The sequence below is a fragment of the Thalassophryne amazonica genome, chromosome 13 (genome assembly GCF_902500255.1).
Source record: "Thalassophryne amazonica chromosome 13, fThaAma1.1, whole genome shotgun sequence".
NCBI classification, from domain to species: Eukaryota; Metazoa; Chordata; class Actinopteri; order Batrachoidiformes; family Batrachoididae; genus Thalassophryne; species Thalassophryne amazonica.
In genome coordinates, this window is record NC_047115.1 from 38420709 (window position 1) to 38448649 (window position 27941).

The 27941-nt window shown below is 40.0% G+C and overlaps 1 protein-coding gene across 2 annotated transcripts; it reads right to left on the reverse strand.

Moving 5' to 3' along the window:
- Positions 1-296: 296 nt before the first annotated feature.
- zfand4 (zinc finger, AN1-type domain 4) lies at positions 297-27880 on the reverse strand. 2 transcript variants are annotated; one of them, XM_034184989.1, is made up of 11 exons: positions 27593-27880; positions 27053-27159; positions 22089-22278; positions 15351-15426; positions 14680-14747; positions 14417-14603; positions 12945-13089; positions 10608-11831; positions 9123-9177; positions 2170-2284; positions 297-771 (listed from the first exon to the last, which is right to left on the reverse strand). In XM_034184989.1, the coding sequence occupies exons 3-11, from the start codon at positions 22267-22269 to the stop codon at positions 636-638; spliced, it is 2187 nt and encodes a 728-aa protein (XP_034040880.1). In that variant the 5' UTR covers positions 22270-22278; positions 27053-27159; positions 27593-27880; the 3' UTR covers positions 297-635. The 2 variants fall into 2 exon arrangements, with proteins under 2 accessions (XP_034040880.1, XP_034040879.1); XM_034184988.1 differs by lacking the exon at positions 27053-27159 and having other exon boundaries at positions 14411-14603.
- Between the last annotated feature and the right edge of the window lie 61 nt (positions 27881-27941).

Sequence of the window (27941 nt, forward strand, 5' to 3'; positions counted from 1 at the left end):
ATTTACAATAACAAACTGCATACTTCCCATCTCAAACACAATATTCAATTTAAATTAGTATTTCTTAATAATAAGTGTCCAGCTTTCTTTTAGGAAGCCTTCATTATTGGCATCAGTGTGACTGTGCCCACATGAGAAGGATGTTTAGAGGTGCAGAATAAAAAGGCTTTATGACAAACACAGCGATCCCTCTCTGATAAGGAACACCACATGTAAATATGAGAATTCTAAAGTGCATCTGTCAAAGACTTGTCAATCAAAAAGTCATTTGCAGCTCTGAGGAAAAAAAGTAAAAAAAATAAAAGGCAGACAAATCTAAACATAAGTACACTGATCATGCAGCAGATGTTCCCAAAAACAACCTACAAACAAGCACTTTTTTTTGCAATGAAGAAAAACATTTCAGAAGGAAAAAAAAAAAAAGCTTCACATTTTCTAGATGTAACATACGTATGTCTGTGCCATTTTGATTTGTTCACACTTGGCGTATCAAAATTTTAATTGGAAATTGGCAGGTAAAAAGCACACAGTGGCTTATGCTAAGTTAACAGACCTTTGAGGTTCCTGTTCAGTCAGATGAACCTCTAGTGTTCAGCACCCCCACCCAAGCCTTTTAGCTGTGAGGGGAACTGGATTTAAATCTTGGGCAGCTTGGGGGCGCTGATGAGAGGGTTTGTCTGCTGTAGAAGCCGTCGGCCGGCACTCTTGTAGTCGTACGAGCAGTTGTGTGTCTCTGCATAGCGGTGTGTTGCACAGAAGCTGTGGCCACACCTGAAACATTCCAATGAACAGTCTTCCATGATTTTATTTTCCACATCTCACAATCAGCACAAACTGAATGTAGAGAATGAAATTACTGAGCAATAAACAATTACAGATTAATCACATTTCTCATGTCAGTCTAATAATAAGAAAACGGAAGTCAACTATATAAGTCAAACTTATAACTGTTCTGTCTTCTGACAACAGCTGGGGAAAGTGATTTAAATGGTTATACCATAAAACGGTCAGTGTTAAGCAATTAAAGTTTCACACACTTGCACCAGATTGGATGTGCATCTCACGCCTGCAAACTGTCAGAGAGAAGGAAGCATCTCAGACCTGTGTGCAGGAGCCTTTAGTTCTGATAACCCTAACAAGGCCTGTTTCTCAGATACACTGAACGAAAATATAAATGCAACACTTGTTTTTGCTCCCATTTGTCATGAGCTGAACTCAAAGATCTAAAACATTTTCTATATACACAGAAGACCTGCTTCTCTCAATACTGTTCACAAATCTGTCTAAATCTGTGTTAGCGAGCACTCCTTTGCGGAGATAATGCATCCCACCTCACAGGAGTGGCATATCAAGATGCTGACTAGACAGCATGATTATTGCACAGGTGCACTTAGGCTGGCCACAGTAGAAGGCCACTCTGAAATGTTCAGTTTTATCACACAGCACAATGGAATAGATGTTGCAAGTTTTGAGGGAGCATGCAATTGTCATGCTGACTACAGGAATGTCCACCAGAGCTGTTGCCTGTGAACTGAATGTTCATTTTTGTACCATAAGCTGTCTCCAAAGGAAGCTCAGGGAAGCTCATCTGCATGCTCGTTGTCCTCATCGGAATCTGGACCTGACTACAGTTCATCGTCATAACAGACTTGAGTGGGCAAATGCTCACATTCGATGGCATTTGCCTGCTGATCAACTCTTTGTGAAGGAGATGTGTTGCACTGTGTGAGCCAAATGGTGGTTACACCAGATACTGACTGGTATTCTGACCCCCCCAGGAAACCCTCCCCAAATAAAGCAAAACTGTGCTTTTCCGAGTGGCCTCTTATTGTGTTCAGCCTAAGTCACACCTGTGCAACGATCATGCTGTCTAATCAACATCTTGATATGCCACACATTAAGATAGGATGGATTATCTCAGCAAAGGAGAAGTGCTCACTAACATATTTGTGAGCACGTCTTGAGAGAAATACGTCTTGTGTACATAGAAAATGTTTTACATCTTTCGAGTTCAGCTCATGAAAAATAGGAGCAAAAACAAACATTGCATTTATATTTTTGTTCAGTGTACAAAGTGATGCAATGATGAAAAGTCATTTTCTGCACTCAGGGGCTCTCCAAAACATATTTGACAAATTCAGCAGGCAGAAATGCTGGAGGCACTTGTACCTGCACTCATAGCTGGTGGCCAGGCCGGTCTTCCTGCCGCAAAGAAAGCAGTGCTTGGAGCTCTTCTTGCTGCCTGTGGGAGGCTTCACTGGAGGTAGCTGGTATGTAGGTGCCCCTGAGAGAAAAATGAAAACACTTCTATTTTACAGGAGCTGCTGTGAAATGATTGATCATGGAGTCAAACTGCATTTCAGTCAAGTCAGATGCCTGAAAATTAATTCTCAAAAGGAGAGAAAAAAATTCATGTGAAATGAAAAGTTTACCTTGATATGTGACATCTATATATATGTAAACAGCTAGAGTTTGACTGTAAATTTAAATTTTTACAGTGAAATATGTTGGAAAATGGAGATAAAGTTACTTAGTTATAACCTATAAATAAGTGTGTAAGAGTTCTTGTTCCAGGTGCTCCTGAATAACATGTCTGTTTAAACCAGAGCTTCAAAAACACACCTTTGACACATGCAACACTGCTCGTTATTTATATAATCTTTTCTATCTCAGCAGCCTAAAGTGTACAAAGGACAGCAATAATCTGGTTACTCACTTTATTCTAAATAAAACCATATTTTAGTTATTTCGAGGAGTCGTTTAAAGAATATTCCAATCATATTCCCTATTTGGGCAGCATAGTGACTGGAGTGTGAGATCGATAGTCTGTTTTGCGGATGCTGTACCGGACTGTCGTGGAGCTGAGCCGCAAAGCGAAGCTCTCAGGTTACTAGTCGATTTACGCTCCTATCCTTACCTATGGTAATGAAATTTGGGTAATGACTAAAAGAATAAGATCATGGATGAAGCGGTGGAAATGAGATTCGTCCTTCAGGTATCTGTGCTTACACTCCTGGACGGTGAGAAGTTCGACTAGCTGGGAGGGACTCTGGGTAGAACTGCTGCTTCTTCAGGTCGAAAAGAGCCAGCTGGGGTGGTTGGGGCACCTGGTGAGAATGCCACCAGGTCATTTCCCGAGGGACATAACCACAGTCATTTCGCTGTCAGCCACTGGGATGTTTCTGTTTTTACCCAAGGCCAACATATGGCCACTGGGTATTGCGAAGACCTGGCATCCATACATCCGTCTGTCTGTGTACAGGATTAAGTCCAGTTTTCTTACTGCCACAGTCTTCAAATTCTAAGGGAACATTCTTGGGACACAGACCTTGGACAAGTTCAAAGATGGCTAACCTTGGCCTATTTTGAGACATTTAAAATGTCACATTCTGTACCTAATTTTATGGCATGATCTCTCGGACATTAGCGCATTAGGTGCTAACCGCTTTGTTTTTTTGGGGGGGGACTAGAAATGACACCTTTCTCATATATTATGTAAAAGCGAGCAAGAAATAAACACTTCTAAAACTGAAAATGCTGTTTTAGAAGCTAATAATACCTCTTAATTCATTTAAAGACATTTATCAGATGTGAGTTTTTGAGTGGCGGGGGTGACAGCCAATCAGAGTAGAGCTCCACCATGACATCACAGTCTGGTTGCGGGCTGCTACTTAAGTGGTTTTCAAAGTGTGAGGCGCGCCACCACGAGGGTGGGATGGGTATCATGTACCGGCTCATTTTGAGAATCATTAAGATTTGATCCACCGGCATCAATAGAGCAGCCGTTGTGTTCGAGAGCATTTTATCAGGAAAGTGATCATTTCTCTACATTGATTACAGACCTCCTGTAAGGCCTGTAATCAACTGCTACTGCAATGGCTCCACTTTGAAGCTTGAAACAATGAAGCAGTGCTCCGACTGCTGCTTCGTTGGTTCACTGCTTCGCTGCTTTTCAGAAGCGGCAAGTCCCCTTCTTAAGCCCTCTCAAAGCCATTTAAAAATGTTAATCGTGAGTCACTTTTGTGCGGATTAAAGTCACTAACTAGGGCTCTTGTCTTGTTGCAGGGAAGAAACGAGAATCATCCTCTGTTCCCTTCACACAGCTCTAAACACTGCACTGCTCTCTGCCAAGTCAAGATGGAGTCCGGTCAGAATTAACATAAACATAACACAGACAACAAATTACAACAGACTAAAATGCTTTTTTCCTTCAAACATCAGACGTCTTGTGTTCTTTATGAATTACATTGATGCTGACTTGCAGTACAGCCAGCTGTAAGAGCTCAACTCAGGGGTATGGAGTGACATTCATACCATTCATGTCTGAAAGGAAATGCTTTTGAGAAAAACTACAGACTGTTTATTTTTATTTATGTCCAGAGATCAAGGATCCAGTGAACAATTTCATATTTATTTACTTTAAGACTCAATAAAAGGTTAGTGATGTAGAAAACCGGTCAAGCCTACTTTTAGTACACAGAAAATTCACAGGAGGTATTGATAAGGGAATCGATAAAGAATCGGATCGATAGATAAAATCTTATCAATATCCATCCGTTATGTTAAAATGTGTTATGCCAAAGACGTTTAAAAGCACAGATGTTTACATGCTCAAAAAACGATGTTAATATATGACAAAAGATAAAAATAGAATATAAAGTTATTTAAAAACATGTTTAAAATGTTTACAAAGGCTGTAAAATGTGTAAATGTATAGACCGTTCCTTAAAAACACAAAATTGTGTGTTGTCCATGGGGGGTGGGCGCAGCTATTCATTTGTTGTCCGAGGGGGGGCTCACTCTCCCACACTTTGAAAACCCGACTTATAAAACTGCAAATTATACAGAACACAATGCTCATACGGCTGAGGCTATTTTAGCATTGCGTTATTTTTCTAATATGTATGTCACATACAGAGAATTGCCGAGTGAGATGTTTTCCAGAAATGCACCTATTAACTCTCACGGAGAGCACAAAAAAAAACAAAAAAAAAAAAAGAGATGATTAATTATGAGTGCAAGTGCACGGAAAAACCATGAATACTTTGATGTTGTGTTGCTAACTAGGACATTAAAAACATGCGACATGTCCTTTAATTTTCGACCAGTTGTCTGCAATGCAGTGGCAGCTGATCAAGCAGCTCATCCCACACTTCCCTATCCATGGCCAAGTCCTGCAACTCTTCCTGGTGGATCCCAAGGTACTCCAAGCTATCTGGTCAAAATTATCCCTACAGCATGTCCTGGGTCTTTCCTGGGGGTCTCCTCCCAGTTAGACATGTTTGGAAGACCTCCCTCAGGAGATGACTGGGGGGCATTCTCACCAGGTGCCTGAACCACATCAGCTTCTTTTTTTTTGATGTGAAGAAGCAGCACCTCTACTCGGAGTCCCTCTCGGCTACTCGAGCTTCTCACCCTTGTCCTGGAGCCCAGATACCTGACAGACTAATCTAATTTCCACCACTTGTATCTGTGATCTTATTCATTCCGTCATTACCCAAATTTCATGGCCATAGTTAAAGATAGGAGGAAACTGACTGGTAAACTGAAAACCTCGACTTCCGGCTCAGCTCCTTCACTATGACAGTCCGGTACAGGGTCCGCAAAACATCAGACACCACCCCAATCTGTCTATCAACCTCACACTCTAGTCACTATGCTGCCCAAATAGGAATTATGATTGGAATGTTCTTTAAACAACTCCTCTAAACACTGTTTAAATTAAATATGGTCTTATTTAGAATAAGGTCAGTAACCAGATTATTGCTGTACATTGTACACTTGAGGCTGCCGAGATGGAAATGATTATACAAGTAACGAGCAGTATAGCAGTCATTAAAGAAACTGCTTTATGATTCTTGTTGTTCAAAACAGCCTCCAAATATCAGTGTTCAGCTCTGACAGTTTTTGACTTACAACCCCAATTCCAATGAAGTTGGGACGTTGTGTGAAATGTAAATTAAAAACAGAATACAATGATTTGCAAATCCTCTTCAACCTACATTCAATTGAATACACCACAAAGACAAGATATTTAATGTTCAAACTGATAGACTTTTTTGTTTTTATGCAAATATTTGCTCACTCTGAAATGGATGCCTGCAACACGATTCAAAAAAGTTGGGATGGGGGCAACAAAAGACTGGGAAAGTTGATGAATGCTCAAAGAACACCTGTTTGGAACATTCCACAGGTGAACAGGTTAATTGGAAACAAAATTCAAAAGCCAGCATCTGTGATGGTATGGGCGTGCGTTAGTGCCCATGGCATGGGCAACTTACACATCTGTGATGGCACCATCAATGCTGAAAGGTACATCCGACTTTCGGAGCAGCACAGGGATGTCCCTGCTTATTTCAGCAAGACAATACCAAGCCACATTCTGCACGTGTTACAACAGCGTGGCTTCATAGTAAAAGAGTGCGGGTATTAGACTGGCCTGCCTGCAGTCCAGACCTGTCGCCCATTTAAAATGTGAGGCACATTATGAAGTGCAACATACAACAGAGACCCCGGACTGTTTAACAACTGAAGTCGTACATCACGCAAGAATGGGAAAGAATTCCACCTACAAAGCTTCAACATTTAGTGTCCTCAGTTCCCAAACACTTATTGAGTGCTGTTAGAAGGAAATGTAACAGTGGTAAACGTACCACTGTCCCAGCTTTTTTGAAATTTGTTGCAGACATCCATTTCAAAATGAGCAAATATTTGCACAAAAAAAAAAAGGTTTATCAGTCTGAACATTTAATATCTTGCCTTTGTGGTGTATTCAATTGAATATAGGTTGAAGAGGATTTGCAAATCATTGTATTCTGTTTTTAATTTACATTTTCTGGGCTGTGAAATGAAAATTGTGAAATCTGAGGAAAATTTGAGAGCCGGGGTCACGGACCCCATGTTATCCCAGAAACCAAATTAATTTTTTATCTAATGATACATTTTCAACATCTCCTGGAACACACACACAAAAAAAATCTCAAAATTAGTGCATATTTAAATGACCCTGTATTCAACATTTTATTTGAACAGTCAATGATCATGTTGAAATAACAGAATATGATGTGGACGTAGGATCTGGAATGATTTTCCTTTGAATTCTAAACCAAATTATGCATTAACCCAGAACAATTAAACTACATGAAATTCATTAAGACTGAAAAGACTTAAAGCATTTCAAAAACCACAGCTAAAACTGGTAGAATATTTTGAAATTCATGGTAAAATATCAATGACAAAAAAATAATAAATAAATAATTTTTTCAATTTATTTTCCTGTATATAGCGCCAAATCACAACAGAGTTGCCTCAAGGCGCTTCACACAGGTAAGGTCTAACCTTACCAACCCCCAGAGCAACAGTGGTAAATTCTTGTAAATCCACTCAAAAGAAAAAGTCGACATTAATAAAAACTCTTTTACATTCTTGTGTAAATTCATGTAAATGCATTCAAAGCCAGTCTTTTTTCCAATGAAAATGTCTAGATTAATGAAAAGTCACATAATCTTGTCTAAAATCCTGTTTGAACAGTACAATGTTTATTTTCCAGAGAGAAAAATTCTTACCGTGTTTCCTGAGAGGGCACAGTTCACTTTTTCCCGTTTCTTTTATCTTTCAGGTGTGTTGATGAAACCAGCGACAATTCCACGGATTCTTGTCCTTATCAGACTTTCATGCCATCTTCTCCCTATCCGACGTCGGTCCGTGACAGAGACATGCCGCACAATTCTTCTTTTAAAAACTTTAGAGCTCTAAAAGTCTGCGATGTCCACATGCTACGTTTAGCTTATGGGTCGCACAGGAGCAACACAGCATCACTGCAGCAGCCAACCAGTCCCGCTTTACGACCACTGTCGTAACAGCCAGGCTTTTTTCTCCTCGAAATGCCACGGATCTGAGGACACTGATTTGTATCTGTAACACACATACCGCTGCAGACTTATAAAACTTGCATGATGTCGTAAAAAAACAAAACAAAAAAAAAGAACACTTTGCAATAGACATTTTAAAAACTCAATGACAATCAGGATTACAGAGTAAAAACACCCTCCCATGATGAAATCTGCGGATCCGCCGAGTTTTCGCAGCCCTGCATTTTACATAACGTTTGGGGTTCTACACCATGCCTTCAAACAGGGATTCCTCTTGTTACACATAAACAGAAACTGCATTTGTCGCTTCCCTAAATACATTAGCCCAAACACAAAAGAGATGTTCTGTTTCTTGCCTCAGTATTGTGTGTATTTAGCCAGCCTCTCTGTGAACGGTGTAAACATATCAGTGGAGCAATAAATTAATGAGTGAACAGGCATGGCACTTTGGATTGCATTTTTAGCAATAATGAATATTTTAAACCTCAGTGGTGCTTTGTTGTACAGCTCAAACAGCTTGCATTTAAGTGCTTTCTCATTACATCTTCTCTACATACAACTCCACCTATCAGCCATTGTATCTTGGCTTTTGACTAATAAATGTGTGCTTTTTTTTTATAACAAACAGCACCAACAGATTGTACAGAACTCTGCAGCATGAATTCTGACACAAGCTAACAGAAGGACTCATATTTCCCCAATTTTAAAGGAGCTTCATTGGCTGCCAGTGTCCTTCAGGATCAATTTTAAAATTTTGGTTTTAACTTTTAGAGCCTCCCTATATCTGTGACCTCATCCAGCCTTATGCCCCTGCCAGGGCTTTGAGGTCTGTGGACCAAAATCTGTTGATGGTTCCTCGCACCCATTTTGCAACCAGAGGAGAGCGATCCTTCCAGGCTGTTGCTCCCAGGCTTTGGAATGGTCTCCCGCTCTCTCTGCGCTCACTGGACTCTGTCGATACTTTTAAAAGCCAACTTAAGACTTTCCTTTTTACTCAAGCGTTTGCTTAGCTTTTAGGCTGCTCTGTGATCCTATGTTATGTTTTATGTTTTTATGTCTCAGCCATTGTCTGATGTTTTGTGTGGTGTACTCTGCTTTTATGTTATGAAGCACCTTGTGGCTCTTGTCTGTGAAAGGTGCTATATAAATAAAATTTACTTACTTACTAGATGTTCTTAAATCCACAGGAAAATAGGTTATTTATGAAACAATTTCTCTATTTGCTAACAGATTACTGAAAATGCCCCTTACCTGTTCTCCCAAACAAATGTGAAAGGCCCCCAGCTGATGTGAGACTGTTGGTGGCCTGACAAAAACAGCAACATGAAATGTTTCAGAACTTTTTTAACTAACGGTCCCAAACAGCTTAAACATTTCACTAATGAAAAAGAGAACCCCTCCCCCAATTATATCATCTGTAGGACTTTAGGAACTTCAAAATATACAAGGTCACCACTACTTTAAGCATTATTAAGTGACTTCCGAGAGACACATTAACTATAGAAAACTGACCTGCTGAGAAGCATCAATACAGCTAACAAAAGTTCAATACAACACGCATGGGATGCTTTGTATTAATCTTGATTTTTAAGCTGTTTAACGCAAGTGAATTTTCATTTAGCGACTTGTACATACAATTTAATTACAAATGAATAAAGATTTAATTTGTGGTACATATGATAGGTCTGGCTTTCAAAATGTATGGAAATGATTTGAAAGAAGTGGATTTCAAAAACACTGTATATTTCTTTGTAGCTTACATGCAATGTTTTTCTCCTTTTTTTTTTAAATAAAAATGTAGCTTTGCTGTTTTAAGGCTTAGTGGGAGATTAGGTTCAATACCAAACACCACACTATGAAGTGGCAATAATATTTATGGCCAAGTAATATGGTACTCAACCAATTAATGTTTTCTCCTTTTAAATTATTGGATTTTAGCTTCTTAAATGTGAATCTTTTTCTGGTTTCTCTGCTCTTCATGGACAGTAAACAGTATATTTTGGTTGAGGATACAACATATTTTTTTCTCAATTTTAGGACCAAAAAAAAAAAAAAAAAAAAAAGAAGAAGAAGAAGACAAGTACCTTTGGCTTCTCCCTCATTTCACTTGTGGATCACCATAGCAGATCCGAGGTGAATCTGCTATGGTGACTTGGCACAACTGTTATGCTGGATGCTCTTCCTGATGGAGCTCCACATTACATGGAGAATGGGCAGGGGTGGCCTTGAACTGAACATACGAATTATCCAGAAAATAAGCTGTGTACAAGATTTTCTTCCACATTTTTGTCAGCCTTTTTCATTTTTGGCAATGTATATGGTAAATGTGTAAAATAAATAGCTTTTAATGACAAAATATGCCAATACCAAGTTGAAACCTATTGGGAGAATTTACTGTTAGAACTTACTGGTAAATTAACCAAAGGATATAATAGCCAAATAATCAACAAGCTTTAAAAAATAAAACTGCAGGGGTACTTTTTTTTCTTTCCAGAGAATGTCAATTTTGGGAGATGTCTGCTACACTACAACAATCCACAAAAATACCAAATTAAAGAGCCGATAATAGAGAAAAAAGGCAAGATTTGCCTTTTTTCTCTCCACTCTTCAATAGCTCCCCCTCCCCTTTCTTTGGACAGGCACGACAGATAATGCAACACAATTTATACTTCAGGAAATAAGGGTTCAAAAATAATTGGTGCAGTCCTAATTAACAATGGTCATGTCTTTGCTCACCATATAAGAGGCTGTTGCTCTGTGCAGGGGTGACATTTGTCTGACACCATCATTTGGAATGAGGCTGTGAGCTGGGATGGAGGGCAGTCTGGATCCAAGATTACCCTCTCCTGAGGGAGCAGCAAGAGGTAATGCCAAAGTTAGACCCAAGCCCTCGTGGAGGCAGTCATTCATACAGTTATCTGAAGGCCTTTTGGACAGAGAAGCAAGGAGCTCAGCTCTGTCGACAGACCCCAGCGGCTCCTTATAGGTTTGACTGGCCATGTTGGCGATGTCTCTTGCTTCCTTTTTGGAGATGAACTCTGGCATCTTTCCAGGTGATTCTACTTTGACACCATGGGGGCGTGGAGGATGAGACGAAGTCGTGGAGGGATGGGGGGATGTGGTGGATGGCTTAATTTGTGCTTGTAGGATAGGCTGTAAAAAGGACACTGTGGAATCAAATGGCTGAGGCAGCAGTTTTGTGGCAGGGGATGGTGAGGTGGGCAAAGGAGAGGGAGGGCTGACATGAAAAGAACTACCAAACTGCGTCCTATTGGTTCTGCTGGCGATTGCATCATTAGTCCCTCGTGGCCAAGAACTGAGTGGGGAGGGGGCGAGGGGAAGCTGGTGCTGTGCCCCAACGTCAAAGGTACGATGTCCTCCCTCTGCCTGTGTGGACACGTCCAGGCTCAGAGTGTGTGACAGTTCCCCAAAAGTAGCTCCAGACTTGCTGGGCTCCAGCAATCCAGTTCCTTTCTCTAACAAACCCAGGCCCACTGCCCCTGCTGCATGCTTAGCTGCCTCACAGGTGGCCTCAGGTGGCCCTCTGGTGTAGGTTGGAGGGAGCTGAGGGTACACAAAGTCTCTCATGAACCTGGCGCTACCAATGTCTAATCGAGATACCTTTGGAGGGGGGTGTATGTTTGCAAAGGGTGGGCTTGCCTCCCATGGCTCCTCCTCTTCTTTCTCTTCAAGCATATAACAAGAAGGCGAAGAAAAAGAAGGGGGTCGCCTGGAGACAGAGAGGTGAGCACACGGTGTTGGAGCACAGAGATTTGTGGAGTGCACAGAGTTATGATCCCTGACTGGAGGTAGTTGTGTATTTGACTGCTGAAGCTGGTTAGTCTGGGGAAGCATGCAAAATAGGCGATGATGGTGTCTTGTGCTTGAGGGTCCTACAGTGCTACCACAGGGAATGGGGCTAACAGGGGGCCGTGGTTTTAATTTTGCAGACTTCTTTGGCTGGAAGACAGACATGAACATGGATATGTGAATTCAGACAACCAACACACTAGACAGTATATTTGCAGTATTTGAAACAAAAATTATTTTACTATTTAAAGGAATATGTTGTATTCCAGGGGTTTCCTAAAAGTAAAATAAAATTAAAATATGAAAAAATATAAAATACTGTGCAAGAAGGCAACAGTGATGACTGAGCAAAGCGCCCAAGCAGGTGGGGCATCTGACATCTCACAAGAACATGGCATATAAAGAAGACTAATTTTAATGAACAACAACAGGACACAAGGGCGACATAAAATTAAAGCAGTTCAAGCTGTCTGATGGTCTATTTAGCATGATTTTGATATTTCTTGAAGCAGGTATGACATTTCTTTAAATGGACACATTGTTTATAAGCATTATCATTTCCCACAGGAAAACAGTAATTTTAAATAATACTACACATTGTGTAAACAGCATGTACACCATTTCAAGCTAATTTGGCATTTCAGAAAGAGGTCACGTTGTCCTCATTACCCAGTTTAACAAAACCTCTATTAGCATACCCAAACAGCTGGCACAATATAATGGAATACCTTGGTAGTACAGGATTCTCTTCAAAAAAGAGAATTAAAGCTGTATTTTTATGATTCATGATGAGCAGAATGGTTTTCTCCATTTAAAAGAGGATTTGGTTTCTTTCTTTAATCGATTAAAAATACTGAAAATCATAACTTGAAAAACATGAGCTTCATCTTAATAAAGGCATTAAACAGGGCTCTTACAGCTAAGGAAAGACAGATTTAAGTCTTTGGAAATGCCACTCAGAATGAAATTTAAAACCAACATTTCAGTTACACTCAGGCAATCCACCATCCTACTTCCCATGTCTTAGTTTCATTAAGATTTTTGAAAGGCTTATATAAAACATTTTAATACCAATAAAGGCATTATTTTTCAATAAATTTAATGTCTTAAGATTTTTTTTAAGGATCCACAGGAACCCTTATTATAGGGTATTTTTTCATGAAGCAAGGACAAATTTAAAACTGCTCAAAAATCAATGGAGCATGATTTTGTAACTACCATCTTTGAAATCTGACAAGTGTGATTATCTCAGGAGCTTACTACCTTTTTGTTAAGATTCATATCATCCATCTTGGCTTTGAGCATCTTCATTTTACTCATGGTAATGGAGTTCTCGAGCTTCTGCTGTGCGGCCACAGAACTCTCTCCATCCTCCTCTTCTGGGTACACATTATACACTGAGCCCCCACTGGAAAACAATGTAGACAAAAACAACACTAATCTGACCAGGTTCTCATCAAACCAAAAGTGTGCAGATGTTACAGTTTCTGTCTGAACAACAATCACCCTGTTGTACATTATATTCAATTAAATAACGGCTGAGTGGATCCTTGTCATTTGATTGGTGCTTTGTATGTCACGTGACATGGATTATTCATCCCATTTGTGGTGCGTTGCATTTAGAGTGCAATTTGGTTCCATAAGGTTGGTATTATTGCACGCTGCAAACCCCATCCACTAGTTTAGCTAAACCTGTGAAATTTGAAGGAACTAACTTGACTGTATTAATTCTTCGAACACACACACACACACACACACACACACACACACACACACACACACACACACACACACACACACAAATCCAAAATGTAAGTCCCTTTTCTGTTGTTTGTAAATTAACATAGTATCAAATGACAAGGATCTATTTTAGCCGTTATATAAAACAAATAATGAATGTTTTTACATTCATTCAATGGAAAGAATATTTAATTCACCGAATTAAATATTCGTACCACTGAACTCAAACATTCATTATTTGTATTTTATATAACGGCTGAATGGATCCTTGCCATTTGATTGGTGCTTTGTATGTTACATGACAAGGATTAATTCATCCCATTTGTGTTGCATTGCATTTAGAGTGCGGCTTGGTTCCATTGCACTCTGCGCACGCGCGCACACACAACAAATCCACTGGCTGTCTGGAGGCTGTTGGCAGGAAGTTGGAATGAAAAGCTGGACTAATTTCTGATGTGATTTTTTTTTCGCTGCACTGAGGATGTACACAGTCTTTTTTTGGTAGTACGCGCACAAGCGCCGACCAGGTTGCGTGCACCTGTGTTTGCGTGCGTGGGGGACAACAACTCTACAGAGACATGATTTGATTGAGCTAACTGATGCTGCCAATTCTTGTAACACATAAAATCCACTCCGCTGTAAGCCGTCTGGATGCATGAAGAACTGTTCACATGAAAAGCTGACGTGATTTTTGGCTGGACTGAGGAACTACACAAAGTCTTTTTTTTCTTTTTTATGGAAGTCTGAAGTCGATGCACAGCATCACCGGACTGCATGTAACAATTTGGACTTTAGCAGCAATGGAATGCAAAAATGTAAGCCCCTTTTCTGTTGTTTATAAATTAATAAACTGTCAAATGACAAGGATCTATTTTAGCCATTATATAAAACAAATAAAGAATGTTTTTACATTCTTTCAATGGAATGAATATTTAATTCGGTGAAAGCTGGAATAAGACGCACACACCAGATATTGTGATCACACATATGCCAACCTCAGTGATTCAGCCAGAGGAGTGAGTGTGCCATCTCCTCTGTCGACTACTCTGAAGAAGTTGAGCTGGTCACTCTCACGGTAAACCACAAATGTGACCTGTTTGTTGGATACACTTTTTTCAAAGCCCTGCTCCCTTGTGCCCTCCATCTGGTCTGCCACCTCTTTCACAGGGTCTTCTATTGTAACTAAGAGAGGAACAGAAGGTAGATCAATAGATCCTGACAGTGTGCAAATAGAAAATCGTTTGGAAATTTTTCATACCTCTTCTGGTATTAATCGGGCCTCCCCTCATAGCCAAGACCAGTTTCAGGGTGCAGCCCTCGGCAATGCTGCAAACAGATTGAGGATCGGTTCAGCAACACAAGAACACTAAAGGAACCCATTCCCTTGCCTTTGCAGTTTATGCAAATCTAATGGCAGAGATGTAATAAACAGTACGCACCAGATTTACAATTAGTATGAAATGCTTTACATTGTATCAGACCTCTGCCGTATACATGGCTGGATGATTTGCAGATGAACTGGTGTGCACAATAGGGAATTCCACCAGAACATCTATTTCATGTGAGCAGATATTTAATTACCAACTCTGCTGCTCAGATTCTAAAACTCTGAAAGCTTGCTGCAAAATAAGTGGAGAGCTTAGCAAGATGCCAACAGAGACTATTCAGCTGGAAAATTAAATGACAAGCATCCACAACAATAATACAATCTCAAACATCAGCGCAAGGGAGGGTGAGGTCTATAACTAATCCAGTTTAAACTGGACATGTGAAATCACCAAACGCAGGTCTACACTCATCACAGGACAGACTCTTGAAAGGCACATATAAATTACTCCAAATGTGTGTGGTGTATTTTCAAATATACTGCTTAGAACTGTTCAAAGAAACCTAAAGCACACCAAAAAAGGTCAGAAACAGAAGCTTTACCCATAGTCATGTAGACAATGTTCATTGTCCAGCTCCAAATTGTTCCAGATAAGGTGTTGCTGGGAAACAGGGATACCTTAGAGAGAAGGAAAGCAAACAACCACAGTTGAGAAGCTACTCATATTTAATAGATGTGTTTACAGGCCAGATGGGAATGCTAGCCAACACATGCATCTGCACCATGAAAGATAATTCACAACCCCCCACACCCCCTAAAGACATTCCTACGCAAATGCTGAACGTGGCAGAATCACAGAACACATGAACTGTGACACAGTGCACATAACTGCTTATACATGAGACATGAAGTAAAATTGCCAGCCACCACTGCAGTGGTTTTCACACGAGCAGAGGAGCCAAGCAGTACTGACCAACCAGGTATGGATTATATCAACAAAAAGCACAGGACAAGCTAATAACCTCATCACTCAAATACTATGCAAACGTTTTGAAACCCACTCTGCATTCTGAAATTGTCTACAAGCAACTGCCTAAAGGTGCGCTGACACTTGCACGACTTTGATGCACGCACTTGCATGCCCTATGACGTGCAGGAGTAAACTCATCTTATGTTTTTCTATTCTATCAAATACTTATTTCATGCAATAAAAAGCAAATTAATAAAAAAAAAACACGTGATTTTCTGGAAAAAAAAATTGATTCTGTCCCTCACGTGCACCAACGATAAAAATTACAGACCTCTCCATTCTTTGTAGGCGGGAAAACTTGCAAAATCGAGTGTATCAAATACTTATTTGCCTCACTGCACGTAGAGTGGTGTGCACCTTTCCAAATCATATCCAATTAACTGAATCATACCCCAGATGGACTCCAATTAAGCTGTAGAAACATCAAGGATGATCAGTGAAAACAGTATGCACCTGAGCTCAATTTTAAATTGCATGGCAAAGACTGAATACTTATGTACTCAGTCTTTTTCCATGCAGATTTCTGAGCTTTTTATTCTTAATGAACGTGCAAAAATCTCGACAAAACTTCACATTGTCATTTCGGGGTATTGTGTGTAGAATTGTGAGGGGGAAAAAAAAAATGAATTTCATCCATTTTGGATTAAGGCTGCAACATAAAATGAGGATAAAGTGAAGCGCTGTGAATAATTTCTGGATGCACTGTAGGTGTGCCAAACTTGTGGCATCATATTCAAGAAGACTTGAGGTTGCAATTACTGCGAAAGGTGCATCAACAAAGTATTGAGCAAAGAGTGTGAATACTTATGTACAGACGAACCCTGTTGATTTGTGTATGCGTAACTCGTGTTTCGGCTTTATTTGCATTTGATTTGTGGACCCTGAAAATTTATACTACTGTACAAACCTGCTATACATTTCTGGTCAACCTCATTAACTCGCAGTTTAAGATAACTTGTGGATTGATTTTGTGGACTACAACCTGCGCATATTAACATGGTTCACATGTACATTTATTAGTTTTTTTTTTGTTTTTTTAAATGCAACAACCCCCCCAAACCTTTTCATGTCATTACGGGGTGTTAAGAATAAAATTTTGAAGAAAGAAAGAAAGAAAAAAAAAAAAAAAAAAAAAAAAAAAAAAAAAAAAAAAGAAATTACTCCATTTTTGAATAAGGCTGTAACATTACAAAATGTTACAAAAGTGAAGCACTGTGCATACTTTTCAGATGGCGTGTATTAAGACAGAATACCTCCTGTCTTCAAAAAGTCTATTGGTCTAATTATGTTTACATTCTATTTTTTCTACAATTATAAAAGTGGAACTCCCCCACAAACACAAAGTGATCACAGTCTAAGACCAAACACACACACTACTTCTTGGGAATGACGTAGTGCATGCCACTGTGCCCACTAAGTGAACACAATGACCCAGTGCTGCTGCGGGTGGGTCACATGAGTAAGGCCTAACATTACCAACCCCCCTGAGCAAGCAAACAGGTGACAGTGGTACAGAAAAACTCCCTGTGGAGATAATGAGGAAGAAACCTCAAGCAGGCTAGACCCAGTTGGGTGACCTACTGTTTAGGCCTTTCTAACAGTTACAAGGTTTTTACAAATTGTATAAGAATTTCTTTCCAAACAGAAAAGCAACAAAAACAGAGTGCTTAATTGAAAATAGAGCCCATGTTGGGTCTCTAATACATAGGCGTCCATGTCCAGCACTGGTAGGCTGCAGGGCAGGACCGCCGGTCAGTGGTGCAACAGGCATGGCATCATGAGGTCAGTCTGACGCTCTGGGGTGCAGGGCCAGGATCAGTCACTGGTGCTGTGAGTGCCTCAGACAGAAAGAAAAACAGCAGAATCAGTCAGTTGGAAATAAATGCACCTGAGGCATTAATTTACCAGCAGTAAATCAACACGGAAGCAAAGAGATTGCTAAGGTGGTTGCTGGCAGCTAGCTCTATGCTTCACTAACAGACTCAGAATTTAGATACAGTCAGGCAGGAGGCACAGACCTGCTCCGTTGCTAATAATATCAATTAAAAGGAGAGAAAGCATACTTCCATACTACACACTGTATGATAGCCATACAAGAGGAAGAACAGAGCTGTCTTTAGTCTGGACTTGAATGTCTCTACGGAATCTGACAGTATTATCGCTGCAGGGAAATCATTCCATGATAAGAGAAGATTCTGTGGCCTGCTGGCTTCTTTTTTGGTAAACCTTAGGGACACAAAGGAGTCCTGCGCTGTGGGAATGCAAAGCATGGGTTGGTATGTAGGGTGTAATTAGGTCAGTTAGGTAGGGAAGTGCTAATCCATTAATAATTTTATAATAGCAGAAATCAGACCCCCTCAGAGACAGGAAGCCAGTGAAGAGAGGCCAAAATCAGTGTAATATGGTCAAACTTTCTACTTCTAGTAAAAATTCTGGCAGCAACATTTTGAACCAATTGGAGACTCCTAATGTTGGATAAACCAGAAAATAGAACATTGCACTGTGGAGTTGCATTTTTCATGACACACGCAGACATGGCTGACATCTCGTTACACACTGAGCAAACTGAGGGGAAAAAAAGAAAATGGTAACAAAGGATGTTTGAGGACTTTTGATTTTAACCATATATCTTAGACTGTTAAGTCCTTATGAATAATTTTTTTTGGTTTGTTTTTACCCAAACCTGCTCTGCAAGTGTCACCCTGTTCTAGCCACACTTGAAGTGGATTAGCCATTTCCAGATTATCAAGAGCTGGGAGACATCAGGATAATGGTAAAACCTGAAGTGGCAATCACATTCCACTGTGCTAGTTACAGTGACCAGTAGGGATGGGCAATATAACCTCAAAATTGTCTCACAATATTTTAAGGAAATTTAATGATCAGAGGCTGACACGCTGCTCTCACTTTAAGACATGATTAGGCTTGTGTTGTTGTGTGTGCACGCTACAACATTAATACAAAATTGCAAAATCTGAATCAAACTGATAATACACTTCATGGAAACATGTGCATTCAAAAAAAGAAAAGAAAAAAACAATTAGAGAAATATTTAGTCAGACTTATCCATCCATTGCAAAGATGCCCATTGGCCTACATCAGTGCAGTTACAATGAATTTGATGGACAATGATCTGATGTTAATAAGGCAAAAATTAATATCACTGGTGATTGTGTAAAGCAGAACATTGTTGTCAGTTAAGGACATCAGATGACTAGTATGTTTGTGTTGGTTTCAAGTCCAGCTTGGTTGAGCATTGCTATAAAGTCAGTTTGACCAAGAGCAGAGCTATGTTACACATACACACAGAGCTTGCTTGTTTGGTGTGGAGAATCTGCCACACTTTAAACCAGTCAGCCTGGAAAGTGAGTGGATTTTATAGTCTTCCACCATGCCATCTGCATTTCACTCAGGCTGCTCATTCCTTCTGCTCTACCAACAGCAGTACAGCTGATGAGAGACACTTCTGCTGACTGACACCAATTAACAATTACAGCCAACATCTCTGGAGCAATCATGCTTGACGTTATTCACCAGGAGAAGAATTGTGCCCCCCCAATCCCCCAAAAAGCACACTGAAGCAGGCATCTTGCTACTCCCCTAATGAGTAACAAAAATCTAGCTATTTATATCATGATTTGACACTTTTTTAAAAATTGCATAAAAATTATACAGGTAGTATTGTGGATGGTATGATATGGTCCAGTCCCAGTGACCAGTTGGTATAAACCTCGAGCTACATTAGCGGTTGATCAGCAGCGAGCGAGTGTGTAGCTCTGGACTTTAGAGGAACCAATGCTATTTTATTCATTTTTTTTAAATGCAGGAGAATAAAGCCCTGTACAGGCACCGAGGCCCGCAGAGATGAGTAACCTGCAGCACACACCTGGAAATGAGCCTCAGGCCAAAAGTTGTAGTAATTAGTTAAAAAATGCTACTGCCAGACTTTTGACAGGAAGCAGAAAGTTTGACCACATTACACCCATTTTGGAATCTCTTCAGTGGCTTCCTGTCTCTGAAATCAGATTTTAGGGTTCTGCTATTAACCTATAAGTTTATTCACGCACTAGCACCTCCTTACTTAACCCCTATGAACTGGCCGGGGCTCTGCATTCTCAGGGTACAGGACTACTTTGTGTCCCTAGGGTCAATAAAAAGTCTGCCGGTCATAGAGCTTTCTCTTATCATGCCCCTGTTCTGTAGAATGATCACCCTGCATCAATAAAACAATCAGATTCTGTAGAGACTTTCAAGCCTAGACTTAAGATACACTTATTTTCCCGTTTTTTGTATGGCTAGTATGTTACTATGCTTTTCACCCTTTTAAATTCATTTTATTAGTAAACAAAGCGGGCCGCGGCCTCAACTTTATCTAAAGCCTGGGTCTTTCAGTGAAGATTAGGGCTAGTGGCCAGCGATCACCTTAGTATTTCATCTGTTTTTCTTGTTGCTTAATGCTGACAAAGTTATACCGTATTTCTAGTCTTTCTGCCACTCGATTGTTATTTTTCTCTGTCCGAGGTACAGCTGCATCCAGAAGTAGGAGTGGGTGTCTTCTTTGCAATGGTCATGAAGTAGGTGGGATCTGTGGACCCAAATCCCCCTCCCCTCCCCAGCCAGCCTCCCGTCCTGGAGACCAGCATGGACTGCCAAACTGTCCTGTATATTTGTATTTAGGGATGTCCCGATCAGGTTTTTTTTGGCCCCGATCCGATTGCGAGTATCTGCCGATACCGAGTCCCGATCCGATACTTTAAAAAACTGAATGAACAATGAACAAATGCTAAATATATAATCACCTTATTTTATTATTTATCACTTAAACAGTGCACTTCTCCTTGAGGAAACTTGAACAATCAAGTAATAATCTACCAGACAAAAAAAATGTACAAATTTCCATGTTATTTTATTTGTCTAAAAATATGTCAAAGGTTCCTTATGTTAAACAAGAAATTATCCAATCTGAAATAACAGGTGGTTTTAATTTATAGATTAAAGGTTTCTAAAGAACCATTTATTAATTTAGCTATTTTAATTACAAGTGTTCTAAATGTTTTAAACAGTAATCAGAAATTCTGAGGTAACGAACAACAACAAAAAACATTTCCAAGGATTTTTCTTCAGACATGTGGTTTCTGCACTGATCTGTGGTTTAAACCCCCGCCTGACTGGAAAATCACTAAGGGCACTTGGGCAAGGTCTTTAATCCCCTATTGCTCCCGGTGTGTAGTGAGCGCCTTGTATGGCAGCACTCTGACATCAGGGTGAATGTGAGGCATAATTGTAAAGCGCTTTGAGCGTCTGATGCAGATGGAAAAGCGCTTTATAAATGCAGTTCATTTACCATTTGTACAGATCAGTGGTTTCTGCCACTAGTCTTCCGTGTTTTGGCCCGACGCATCGTTCCTATTGGACAGCGCAAAGCTACATCACAGCTCAGAGCGTCGAAAGTTCAAGAGTCAACTTGAAAAGTAAAAGGAAAAAAAAAAAAAAAAAAAAAAAAAAAACTTACATTTGCGCCCTGACAGTCTTCAGTGTACCCCTCTGATGCTTTATCAGTGTTCAACAAGTTCAGAGCAGCGCAGTGAACGTGAATGAAGACGGAAGCTCTTTAAGACGCGCTCCTAAATATAATGAGTGTGCACGTTGCTCGTGCGCACACCATCTCTTGCTCCGTTTTGCAGACAAACGATCACAGGACAATTTGTTTTTTGTTTTTTTTCCTTTTTGTTAATCAGATGACAGATCGTCGTCCTGAGGACTTTGTCAGCACCAGGTCCTGCTGCGCACGGAAGGATGACTGAGCAAGAGTTTCGGTGGGAAAGTGTCCATCATCCTCTTGCCATTCCATCGAGGCGTCAGGCTGAGCGCGTAAACACACAAACAGCAATTCTGCGAAAGAAACTTTGCACGTGAAACTCCCCCCACCTCTGTCCAGTTGAACTTATGTTTTTTCTTTTGTTCAATTTAAAAAAAAAAAAAAAAAAGGGTTGAACTTTGACCGCGTCAGCCTGCCGACAAGCAGCAATGTCCGCTGCCCGTCCTGGCAGTAGTAAGACTGGACTTATGCTGAGCACAGCAACAGACACAAAGTCTTTGTTATTCCCAATGGCCATATTTTGGCATTGTGTAATGATAAATCTGGTTGTTTTAAGTTCAATTTATGCTCATTGCTAATTGTACTGTATAGGCAGTTTGATGCAGGTGGCTGACATATCTGGACATGGACAAAATATGAAGTACTGTACTATTAAAAAAAGAAAAAGTAAACACAAACTTTGAAGTAAAAGTTCCTGTGAGTGAGATGTACCTTCCAATTGCTGGATCTTTGCCTTGACTGAAATGACAGCTTCATAGGGCAACACACGTAGCTCAAAACAGGTCCCCGTTAGAGTCTCTATGAAGAGGTCCATCGTATCATAGAAAGGAAGTTTATGGTGAAAAGTTTCAACACTGTCATTAAAAAAGGGTGGCTCCTTCCTGTCGGTCATCTTGGCAGGCTGAAACAGAAGGCCTTCAGGGAGATAAGGAGGTGGGGAACCTGGCCCAAGATGAGGCACAGAGGGTCAGATACAGCTTGCTGACTTCAGAGCCGTCACACATCATGTAGAGAGACCACAGCTGTAAAGGTACATTAAAATGAGATGAGAAGACTGCTCTCGCAAACTAGCATCCAACAACACTTCCCACAGGTTGAAAATCTATTTACAGTAGTCTTTGCTCTGAATTCCAACATCTACCACCACCATTTTATGATTGTGATTGAGTGTTTTAACTAGGTTTTATGTTGAATTTTTAGGGTTATTTATTATTCTATTTATTTATTTTAAATGTGCTTTTAAGAGATTGTTTTTAATTTCATTGTCATGCACAGTATTTTTTTTCTGGTGTCATGTACAATGATAATAAGAAATTCTATTCTATTCAAAAACAGCACAACATTGCCCTCTGCTGTACAATGATGAAGTGGTATTACAAACATTTCAATGGCTCATTTCACAATTTCTTGCTCAAATCCAAAACTTCGGTGGTAGGCTGTCTAGCACTCATACCATTTTGGTTTTTCATTTGATGCAAATGATGTGACCCAGAAGTGACTGTCGCCATTTAAATTTTTTTTTTTAAAACATGTTTAAAAGTAGGTTTTTGTTTTTCACCATCTATTTGTACAAACTGTTTTGACAGCTTCTCAGCCAGATTTGCATTACCAGCTTTTAAATGACATGAGGTTTGTGAGTTAGGCTCCAAAAAATATGATCTGTATATTGGCAAGTATAAAAAATATCATTATTGAATGGGGGGGGGGGGGGGTTAAACCTGTCAAATTATGTACTGAAATGTAGATTTGCTTCTTGTTTGTCTTGTATAACTGTGTGGTGTGTGTGTTGCATTGTCTGCTCAAAAAGTGAGCACAGGCAAGCAGCTGCTCCATTCTATCCAACACAGGTACAGAAACTGATTGTTTTTAATTATATAAGGATGCATTGCATCAAGGTGGCCAAGTAGATAATGCATGTGCTTCCAAAACAGAAGTCCCATGGTTTAAGACTGCCTGTTAGGGATGAGTACCGAAACATGGTACTAAATGGTCCCCGGGACTCAATTAATGTCTGGAGTATCGGTAAGGTCCATTCTTTAATGGTACTGCTTTAGGAAACTGAGAAATTAAGCACTCTCTCTGTGTGTGTAGCTCGAGTATGTGTGCCCATGTAACACAAGATGCAGCTTGTTCCTCCATCTCTCTCTGTGTGTGCGCACGTGAAATAGGAACCTGCGTGATAGCAGTCGTTCAGTCTTTCTCTATTGCACGTGCACACACAGAACAGACAACTGCAGAGAGAATTAAACACTCAAGGTGTGCTTGCACTTTTTAAACGGTATATAAGCCAAATAAAGCATTGTTAATTTTGTTCTTCGATTTTTTTTTTTGTTTGTTTTTCCTTCTCCAAAATGTACAGATAAAATTACTGCTAAAAAGTACTGGACTGTTCAGCAGTACCACAAAGACTTGTAGTACCACTAAAATCTGAAGGAAACCCATGCCCACAACCCATGCCCATGTGGAGTTGAGTCGGGAAGGGCAGCAGACGCAAAACTCATACCCAGTCATCCATATAAGCTTGCTGAAATGTGTATAATATGATCCACCATCACACCCAAGAAATCAACCATGGGCAACATTCTTCTTGCTCTGCACATATTCATTAATACAAGCACAAACTTAAGCAGGAATTCTTGGTGGGGTATGTTTTTGTACAGTATATGATGCAGCTGAACAGGCTGCTCTGAGGGACATCTTGAGAAATAACAGGATCCCAAACAATTTGCAAGATATAACTGGCCTATATACAGACACTGCAAGTGCTGTGCGGCATGGGGGAAAGAGGTAAGGGATGTGTTCTGCCTCCTACTCTGTTTAGTGCTTGCATGGACTGTGTCTTGGGTAAGAATGTGGTCCATTGACTTTGCGAATGATGCAGGAATCTTTGTCGTATCAATGGATGTCCCAGTTACAACACTTGAGAAGTTGTCCGAGGGTTTGGGTTCATAACTGTCCTGGATCAAGACTAAGATCCAGGCTTTCAGTGACTTCATGAGCTCCTTCATCAACACTGCACCATGCCTGTATGCGACAGTGACCTTCACATTTCCAGGAGCTTGGTCTTGAATCAGTGACTCAAGATTAGATGTTTGTAATATGTTTCTCTGAAAAATCTATGGATACCACTAGTATGACTTTATGTCAAAGGAGCCATTATTTATGAAGATCCAGATGAGTTGTACACCTTGCTTAGTGAGGGAACAAAACCACAACCATATGGTGCACTTCCAAGTATAGTCAAGTCGTCACTGCTGAGGACCCACGGAAATGGAAAAAGGTCATGGAGACTTCCACACATCATCTAGTTGAGACAAATAGAAGGTGACTTACAGGAGGTGCGGATGGACTAATTGTCTGCCTGGGCAATTGGTAAATTAGATTTGAGAAACCATATGGTGGTTGTGACAACACCAATGCATGCTCCCAGACTTAACAGTAATACATGCATTCAAATGAAAGGCATATAAAAATGTGCATTCCTTACTTCAGTTTGTATTCAGATGGGGATGATAAATACTTGTTCCTGTTTGGGATATACAGAAAATGACTAGCAGAAAACTGAAGTCAGCAAAACTATTTCAGTCTTCAGTGTATAACAATGTCAGAGGCCGGACCAGTGCTCCACATAGACCAGGCTGCTAAAGAAAATATGCTCCAAAAACTTTGATGCAAATTTTGAGATCCAACCATTTCAATACAAGGGCATGCTTCACGGACGCACACATGCACAACCATCATAAAACATTCAGTGAAGAGTTAAAGATCCTGGCCAAAATGAACAATGATCAGGTGCACTGGGTAAGACCATGAACCACGTGAGGTGTCCAGTGTCTGACCACAGTCTTTGACAGATCACCTGCAGTGTGCCGAGACTCACCAAAGTCCTACAAGAATCAGTAACGAAACAACTGACCATGAAGTGAATTTAAACTTTTACAAGAATTCCCACAAAATGGGGCACTTCGATGATAATTTTGTGAAATAGTTTCGCTTAACAAAGCACCACAATCCACAAATTGCTGCAGTGTGTGCTTCCATTTCATGAAGTTTCATTGAAATCCACTAAACAACTTAAGAATTGCACTTGCACAAGTCATGAACAGATGGACATATAGTAGGTACATGAAAAAAAATGAAAGTTAAATGAATTGTAACAGAAATGCTGTGGTTGGAAAGAGCCTATAGAGCCCTTGAAAATGGTGTTTAAATATTTGTTCTATGTCACATATAAAGTATGAGCATTTGAAGGTAAGAAGAGCTTCGTCATTTTAGTCTGTGTGCTTAAGGGAAAAGCTGTGACCAGTGCCTCATTGTTTACATTTCAAAATGATGGTACTCCGTCAAACCTAATTATTATCGCATTCAAATGTGTGATTTGCAACGATCCGCCATATATGCACTGTTTACCGACAGTAGTAACCGGCTATTTCGCCATGTCCACCGTCTTGACATCGGTGTTGTGGTTCATAAAAATATGCAAGCAAATGCTTCGATCACCACCAAACTTGACAGCAAAGTACATAATCACATGTTCTATATTATTTGAAACTCGATCTTACCTTTAAAAGCAAATGTTTGACTCAATTTTTCACAGAATTTCCCAACTTCTATTCATCACAGGAGTAGCGTCTGAAAATGAGGTTGGGGGAGGATTACATCTACGTCATCAAATAGGGAGATTCCCGATCGTCAAAAAGTAAATGCATTCCTCGAAGTGCAAACTCAGCACTACTGCCTGGAAAGTCTTGCAAGCCAGAAGCAGCTGATAGATTTTTGGTGGAGGGAAGTGGAGTATAGTAATTAGTTCATAATTATTATACTCAAATCATAATACCTCATGAAGGTCTATACAGCCATATTTAGTGTATTCAAACAATGCCATCAAATCCATACATTTTTTGTTTAGCATATGCTCAAATACCTCTATCACCATTTTCAAAATTTAAAGTCAATGCAGTTATCTATGAATTTAGCATGACACTTTAAAACAATTGCTACAGTAAAAACAAGTTAAAAAGGTCAAATTTTAACTTATTTAGAACAATGTCTGCAAGGTGCCATCAAGATGTGAGGTGGCAAAAAAGCCAAATTGTACAATTTTCATATTGTCATTTATAGCTTTAAAGATACAGATAAACTTTATTGATCTCAGAGGAGAAATTCACAATTTATTGCAAAAAATAAATATTGTGATATAGTTTTAAGTCTAGATCATCCATTCCTGCTGGGTAGCCATTGTAAAGGGGATTTCTTTAACTGGAAATTATGTTTTGGTCATCCACCACCATAGTAGAGAAGCTTGAATCTTCGATTGGACTGGGTTGCTTGACGCAAGGACGTTTTGCTTCAAATTGCAGAAGCTTCCTCAGCTAAAATTCTTGCTCTGGTAGTCTGAAGAGCAAGAATTTTAGCTGAGGAAGCTTCTACGATTTGAAGCGAAACGTCCTTGCATCAAGCAACCCAGTCCAGTTGAAGATTCAAGCTTCTCTACTATGTAAACCACCTGGACAACAGAGCCTTCACAGAAACATCCACCACCATGCAAAAGATGTGGTGTTCCAAACTTTTTGGCATTTACTTAATTTGCAGTGACAACTTTCTGAACATTACACTGACAGTTAACAACAGATTTCACATAGAATGTAACTGTTGAAGTACCTGGATCTCCTTACCTGCGTGTTACTGCCTCATTTCTTCAGGTGGTCAATAAACAGATAAGCAGCCGACAGTCCTATTGCTTTTTAGCCACAAACGTGTATGTTATTCCTCCACCATTCACCTAAATAGGATGGAAATACGCTTCGTTTTGATGCAGTTTATATAGGTTTGAGAGTACAATTACAATAAATTGAGCTTGAAAGACTGGAGGGGGCAGGAAAAACCCATGACCAGGATATAGGGTTTCTCAATTAATGGGCCTGAGGTGGACTCTTTCAGAGGATAACAGACCCCTTGCTAAAGTAACTTTTAAGTCCTCAAGTTACCAGAAAGGCTAACAGAAAGCTTCTATAATTAATATAAAGCCCGAGTGTTCCTTGACAACAGCAGCAGCCAGCTAATGCTAGCTGCCTAGCAACGGAGCTGAAGACGTTTTTTTTTGTTTAACACGGTCTACAGTCTCAACACTAATTCAGAGGTTAACGTTAGCAGCAACATGCATACCCAGAGGTGTAGTTAGTGTAACCTATCAATATTAAAACAAGCATACTTACCGGTATGTTCGAACAATAAGCTGAATGAGGACAACCTGCATGCCGGCGTCGTTAGCTTACGTTGCCATGTTAGCCAACAACTCAAACAATGGCTACCTTTCTTAATGGTTGGCTAGCGAGGCGCTAACCTACAGTAATGTCACAGTCCAGTCGACTAAACCGGTGTTCACACAACCAAACAGCATTTTATCACATTTAACCTGGACACCATCAGTTGGAAGAAGGCAAGAACAGTCGACGTGGACATCGTACCTGTGGTCACATCAGCTGCCTTAACACCTCGGTGACATCACTTGATTGGCAGAAAAAGCGCCAATTGAGTTTTCACAAAATGTCATGTAGGCGGGAC

What these genes read in the sequence shown, in the direction of transcription:
- zfand4 (XM_034184988.1), bottom strand. Translation starts at nt 22,269, where the DNA reads ATGACCGACAGGAAGGAGCCACCCTTTTTTAATGACAGTGTTGAAACT. An exon ending in CCCGATTAATACCAGAAGAG is followed by an intron (nt 14,604 to 14,679) that starts GTATGAAAAATT and finishes TTCCTCTCTTAG; the next exon opens with TTACAATAGAAGACCCTGTG. An exon ending in GCTGAATCACTGAGGTTGGC is followed by an intron (nt 13,090 to 14,410) that starts ATATGTGTGATC and finishes ATTGTTTTCCAG; the next exon opens with TGGGGGCTCAGTGTATAATG.